Below are 6,215 nucleotides of genomic sequence, written 5' to 3'. Positions count from 1 at the left end.
TTTCCCCCCCCCCCGCCGTGCCCGGGCCGCCCCCGGCCGCCAACCTCAGTCCGTGCCAGTACGCCGTGGAACGGCCCGTATGAATGGTCCGGTCCGTCGACCGTCGCCGAGGGCAGGGTCGATAANTCTGAGAGGGGTGCTGGGGCAGCTGGTGGGTGGGTGGGTGGGGTGGGCTGGCTCAGGAGAGAGACTTCCCCCTGCCGGCCCTGAGGGGTGGACTGGACCCTACACACAGTCCGCGCCCCTGGGACTAAGGCCAGGAACAGGGACCAGTTCCCCAGGGGGCCAGCTGACCCTCGGCCCACCCCGCCTTCTTCAGACTCCTCTCCCCCATTTTCAAAGATTAATGAAATAAACGTGCGCGGACTGCCAAAGGCCTGATGATTCAGATTTGCCGTTAAGCCCCCTCCCCTCATGCTCCGCCATTTCTAAAGGAGAGCTGGGTGTGCAGGAAAGAAGTAAGGGCCGGGACTTCTAGGGCTTCAGTACCCCCTCAGCTCCCAACACCCGGACGGAAAAGCTGGGAGAATTCACGGACCCACTGAGCGCACCTGCGTGCGCGTAGGTGGGTGTGGCTTAGGGGCCTGCAACTCGGCGGGCGTTGGCCAAAGTTGGTGCTGCGGCGCCACCTCGTGGTCTCATAGCGGATAACTGGGCGGTCTGGTCTCGAACGCTTACTTGCAGGAATCAATTCTGCAATTTAGGAAGCCTGTGATCTTGGATAAGTTACTCCGCCTTTTTGCACCTGTTTCTCACTGTTCCTCTGAGGGGCTTGGGCCTCTAATAGCAATAAAATTCTGGTCTGTAACAGACATTTATTAAGTGCTTACCAGGCCTAGGATTCTTGAGTGTCTGTGTGTGAGCCTCTCATCCTTCCACACACCTGCTTAGGCTCCTCACCCAGTGATCATCCTGCTTGCCAGCAGCCCTCTCCTATCACAGCAGTCCTCCTCTTCCCCCCAAATCCCAAAGCCCCAAAAATCTTGTTGAAATCTTTAATTAAAAAACAGAACAAGAAGAAGATTTCTGGATAGAAATATAAATAACTCAGCTCTGGGGATCCTCTTCAGTCCTACCCCCATCCCAGGGCCTGCTTGGCCTTCACATTAAAAAAAAAATAGAAACATCAAAGTACTAGATTAGACCCATCCCACATCTGACACTTCTTGTCTGACATAACTTCCTGCCACCTTGGGGCTCACATCCCATGGAGAAAAACATGCAGGAAAAGCATGATAATCGTTCTCCCAAATCTAAGCTCAGCCCCTCAGTGCCTTTGTGAGGAGAGAGCCTAGACCTCCTTTTTCTCCAACCCTTCACTGCCTCTTGGTCTTGGCTTTGGCCTTGGGGATTACGTAGCTGTGGTGGAAATAATGGGCAAAGAGAATGAAGTAGGTCATATACAAGACGAGACCCCAGAAGAAGTGTTCCGTTGTGGTGTGACATCCCTGTTCTTGTCTCCAGATGTAAGTTAAGATGCTGACAGTGGCTCCCATAAACATCTGCAGGATCTGCAGGCTGGTGATGAGCATGGGTAACCACGTGGGGGGCTTCATTTTGGCAGCCCTCAGAGTGTAGTAGATGTACATGATGGCATGCACACCGTAGTTCATGGTCATGAACCAGCCGCCTGCAACCACCTTGTTCTTGTATCCAAAGCTCGTGTACACTAGCACTGTGCTGTGGTGGTACCAGTGTACAAAGATGAGTGGCCGCTTACGCAGGATGATGAAGGCCGTGTCTCCTGAGAGATGGGGAGTCATAGCTGGCATACCACCCAGTGTTGGGACCACCCTCCACACTGGATGTAGGGGAATGGGGGGAATTGTCAGGGCATGGAGAGGGGTCTTTGTGGCAAATAACCTAAAGAGGGGCTTCGGTAAGAGGTGTTGTTAGGACCCAGGGGTGGGGGAAAGGACTCTCCATGTTATGTGGGAACACTAAGGAGGGATGCAGTTGACTGGGCACCAGAGAGACAAAGCCTTGACACTCACCAAGTTCAATGATCTTGCTGAGAAGAAACAGCCAGGACCAGAATCTGATTATGGGATTGTTGATGGAGGCGGAGAAGCACACAGTTTGCTTTAGGCTGCCCCTAAGTATCATGGTCCCCATATAGCCCCATGTCCTCACTGCCCCCAGGATACTGAAATGGGAGAGAGGAAAAGGGCGTAAGGGTCATCCTCAGACAACGATTCACCCTTCCTCCTTGGCCTGGAAGGTCATTGTCCCAAGCTCCACCACTTCCTCCCCCCTTCCAGTGAAACGGATCACAACTTCTGAGATCCTGTGGCCAGGATCCAACCAGTAATTTAGAGGAGCTGAGGGCTAGGGAAGGACCAGGGAATGCTGGAGGATTAGACTGAAAGTTGAGTTAGGGAATAGGGTTCTTGGGATGGGTAGGGATGGGTAACAGGATGGAGGATATGGAAGGAGTTTCGGGGATGAAATATGGGAAAGAGGGGCTAGAGAAGTAATTGGAAGTTCTTGGAAGAGGGTGTTAGATGCTGAGAGTATTAGAGGCTGGGCAAATATGTTAAAAGTACACAGACTCCGTGAGCACAAGAGTACTCATGAGATAGAACAGAAGCTGTCAGTATGGGGCCTGGGGAAGAAGAAAACCAGGGTAGAGGCGCCTGGGTGGGTCAATCAGTTAGGCGTCTGAATTAGGCTCAGGTCATAATCTCACGGCTGTGAGTTCGAGCTCCTCTTCGGACTCTCCACTGATCGCACAGAAGAGCCTGCTTTAGATCCTCTCTCTCTCTGCCCCTCCCCTGTTATCTCGCTGTCTCTCAAAAATAAACATTTGAGAGAGAGAGAGAGAAGGAAAACAGGATAATACTAGAGGGAGGGTGGAAGCCAGGCAGGGGGCTGGACCTGGGGGAATGGGTTAGGGAGAGGGTTAGAGGGCAACTTGGGGAGATGACTCAGTTGGGGTTTCTAGAAAGCTTTTAGGGATAGAATGAGGCTTGTAGGGTCTACAGAATATGCAGGGAGTGGAGGTGGGGGGGATGTGTCTTACCTGAAGATTGCAAGGCAGAAGGACCAAAGGATCAGAGGCCCCTGCAGGTTGAAGCCCTTCCGTGCCTTCATGTAGTTCTGCCCCACAAAGATGAGCAGCAGGTAGACGAAAGCTATGGGGAATGAGGTTGCCCTGGCAGGCAGAAGGCAGAGGTGATGGGCTTACAGGTGGGTGCTCGTTAGAGGAGTACCCACTCATCTCTCAAGGGAAGTGCTCTGGGTTGGAGCCACAGTTCTGTCATTTACTGGATGTGTGACATTGGAAAAACTACTTAGTTCTCCGAGTCTCAGTTTCCTTATTATAAAGGAGAAATACCACTCCTCTCCTGGCAGTGTTAAGGTATATAAAGTACCTAGCACAGGTCAAGGGCTGTGGCCAAGTTTTCTGTGGTTATTGCTCTCTCAGTGGAATTGTAAATGGGTGACGGCTGCTGGCTTATGCCTAAGACCAACTCAGGGCTCTGGTGCAAGAAGAATGTGGCAATAGTTTCTGGCTGGTTGGGTCGTGGCAAATTGGCTGGAGCACAAAATTAGCCCACAAACACCTCTGAGGAGCTTCAGGGCAAGGCCAAAGAGCCTGGGGAAATCTTGGAAAGGCTCCCTGGCTGTGTCTACTCCACAGCAGGGATGATGGAGAATTGGGGGAACAACATAATTTGAAGGGCAGAGTGTCCCTGAGCACCAGCACTATGCCTGCACGCGTGCACACATGGCCACAAAGGACAGAGGAGAGCCATCAATAAGGTGGGTGTGAGTAGGAGTTCAGATTAACTCCTTTCCTCACAGATCATTTCTCACTAACCTCTTTCCCCAGTCTGTCTCCTGTATTCCTCATCCCATCCTCTTTCTTCCTTTCTCCCGCCTGCCCTCCCTTTCTGTCTCTCTCTCCTTCTTTCTCTTTCTTCCAGAGCTAATCTCTTTGAGGTGCCAACACTACCTGCACCTTGGACAACAGGGATATGGAGCCAGTACAGGGAAGCCCGATACTTTTGCTCTTTGAGAAAATCATTGCGGGCATTCAGTGCCTCCTCCCTCACCCCCACCCCACCCCAAATAGCAGTCATCAAGGTCAGGACCCTGGCCTGGCCCTTCTCATTCCCCAGGTCTTACCAGTATTCCTCCAAAAAGGGCCTCATGTCCTGGAAGAGCTCGAAGTGGTAAGGTTGGAACAGCTGCGCTACTTCGTCCGAGACATTCATGGCTGGGACCATTTCGTTCTGCAGACGTCCAGGTCCGGAGCTTCGGAAGCTAGGTAAGAGGTTAGGGGACAGAGGATGGAGCGAATCTTGGGGCAGGACAAAATGCACGAGGACCTCAAGGAACTTCGCGGCAAGCGAGGAGCGTCAGATTCAGGGACGTGTGCCGCAATCAGCTTGCTTCCAACTGCTGTCACCACTGCGATATATGAAGCGGATTGCAAAGCGGCGGGCCCAGTCGGAGCGACGCCCCTCCCAGCTCCAGGCCGCTATCCAATCTTGACCAAGATACGCCCCGGTCCCGCCCCTGGGCCGCAACCCGCTCCTGATTGGCTATCCTCAACGGTGCCTCCCCCGCACCTGTCATAGGCTCCTGCCATGTCCACTTTCGCACCCTTTTCTCCCACAGCTCCATTCCCACCCACTTGGCTTAGCCCCTGTGGCCTTGCCAGTACCTGGGCAGGCTAGTCTCATCCCAACACTGCCAACCATAGCTTTTGCCCCAGTTCGCTTTAATCTGACCTGCCTGGCAGTGAGGAGACAGTAGAGGTGTCCTCAGCCTCTGGTGCATTCATTCAGAAATAGGGGTGTCATTTTTCCACCTCCCTGAGACTCTACGAAACCCAGAACCCGGAAGAGGATGAATCTCCCATAGTCCCATCTACTCGCCTCAGGTCTGTGGTCGTGGGTGGGAAGGAGACGATAGTCAGTAAGTTTTATTGTTGAGGTTGTTGATGTTGGTGTTTGGGGAGATGGTTGTTGAGGCTGTTGTGGTTTCTTTACAGTTTCCTGAATTCCTGAACCGCTCCAGCCTGAAACCCAGTAATAAGCTTTGAGAGGAAATGGGGTCACCCTCTGGGCTTCTGGGATTATTGTCTTCAGTTTTCCTGGAGGCCTTCTAGGGTTTATAAGACTAGGATATGCAGTGCATCTCCCCATTGTCTTACTATTCTCTCTCAGAGGTTGTGCTTGTTTAATCAAATCTTTTTTTTTTTTTTTGCCTAGGTACCTACTCCCAAAGAAATAAATATTTAAAAAAAATTTTAGTGTGGGGCGCCTGGGTGGCTCAGTCGGTTAAGTGTCCTACTTCGGCTCAGGTCATGATCTCGCAGTTTGTGAGTTCAAACCCCACGTCAGGTTCGGTGCTGACAGCTCGGAGCCTGGAGCCTGCTTCGGATTCTGTGTCTCTCTCCCTCTGCAAGTGGAGGAAGTAGGACACTTAACCAACTGAGGCACCCAGGCACCCCAAGAAGTAAACATTTTAAAGCTTTTACAGCCTTGCTTGTCTGTCCCTTATTTCTCTCTTAGGCTTTATGAAACTGAGGGAGAAATACAAGGCTTGAGGTCAGTTTGAGATAAGATAGACGGCTATTTGCAAAACGAGAGCCAAGGGACATAAATATAAATATTTTACATGAGGATATGGTTATAAATGGCTATGTACAATAAAGCCCAAAGACACTAGAGCCTGAGGACCTAGGTAGGAATCCCAGCTCCACTTCTCTGAATCTGATCCGCTGCCCAGGGAAGGGTAGTGTGAAATCCAGCCCATGCTATCTAAATGACCCTCAGGTGCTTCCCTCTGTCTCTGTACTTCATCACCTCTCACCTGGTTGGCCTACCACTACCTTAGTCATGTTAACTGGTTGCACTGCCTTCTTCTCTAATACAGTGCTTCTTTCTCTTTATTGCATTAGATTTGGAACAAAATTCCCAAACCTGGCTGATCAAGAGATTACTGAACCCCAACCCCAGAGATTTAGACTCAGTGGGTGACCCCAGACCATACTTTGGAAACCATCACTTTCTGTCCTCTCATCCAGAAGAGGGTTCTGAAACCTAAACTGGATCATGCTGCTTTCCTGCTTCAAATCTTTCAGTGACTCTTGACTGCTCCATGTGGAGCCTGACACTCAGAAGGTGATTGGTACATATTTGATGGATAAATGAATAAATGAAAGAATGACAATTACAAGAATAATGCCATCTGGGTGTTAC

The 6,215-nt window shown here is 51.1% G+C and overlaps 2 protein-coding genes across 2 annotated transcripts in view; one reads left to right on the top strand and one right to left on the bottom strand.

The window, feature by feature from the left end:
- The window catches only part of PITX3 (paired like homeodomain 3), a 1,551-nt gene extending 1,468 nt beyond the window's left edge, over positions 1 to 83 (top strand). Inside the window, 1 exon segment of the mRNA XM_077748469.1 lies at positions 1 to 83. This exon segment is cut by the window's left edge and continues 41 nt beyond it. Within this exon segment, the coding sequence (XP_077604595.1) occupies positions 1 to 83 (83 nt within the window).
- Positions 84 to 1,052: 969 nt separating this feature from the next.
- Positions 1,053 to 4,437, bottom strand: ELOVL3 (ELOVL fatty acid elongase 3). Its single transcript, XM_077748458.1, has 4 exons — positions 4,132 to 4,437; positions 3,023 to 3,154; positions 1,995 to 2,146; positions 1,053 to 1,744 (listed from the first exon to the last, which is right to left on the bottom strand). Exons 1-4 carry the CDS (start codon positions 4,230 to 4,232, stop codon positions 1,317 to 1,319), a joined length of 813 nt encoding a protein of 270 aa, XP_077604584.1. The 5' UTR covers positions 4,233 to 4,437; the 3' UTR covers positions 1,053 to 1,316.
- Positions 4,438 to 6,215: the final 1,778 nt, after the last annotated feature.

Source organism: Crocuta crocuta, unplaced genomic scaffold (genome assembly GCF_008692635.1).
Source record: "Crocuta crocuta isolate KB4526 unplaced genomic scaffold, BGI_CrCroc_1.0 scaffold619, whole genome shotgun sequence".
NCBI classification, from domain to species: domain Eukaryota; kingdom Metazoa; phylum Chordata; class Mammalia; order Carnivora; family Hyaenidae; genus Crocuta; species Crocuta crocuta.
The sequence above is the reverse complement of the archived record's forward strand: the minus strand, read 5'-3'. Positions and strand labels throughout refer to the sequence as shown.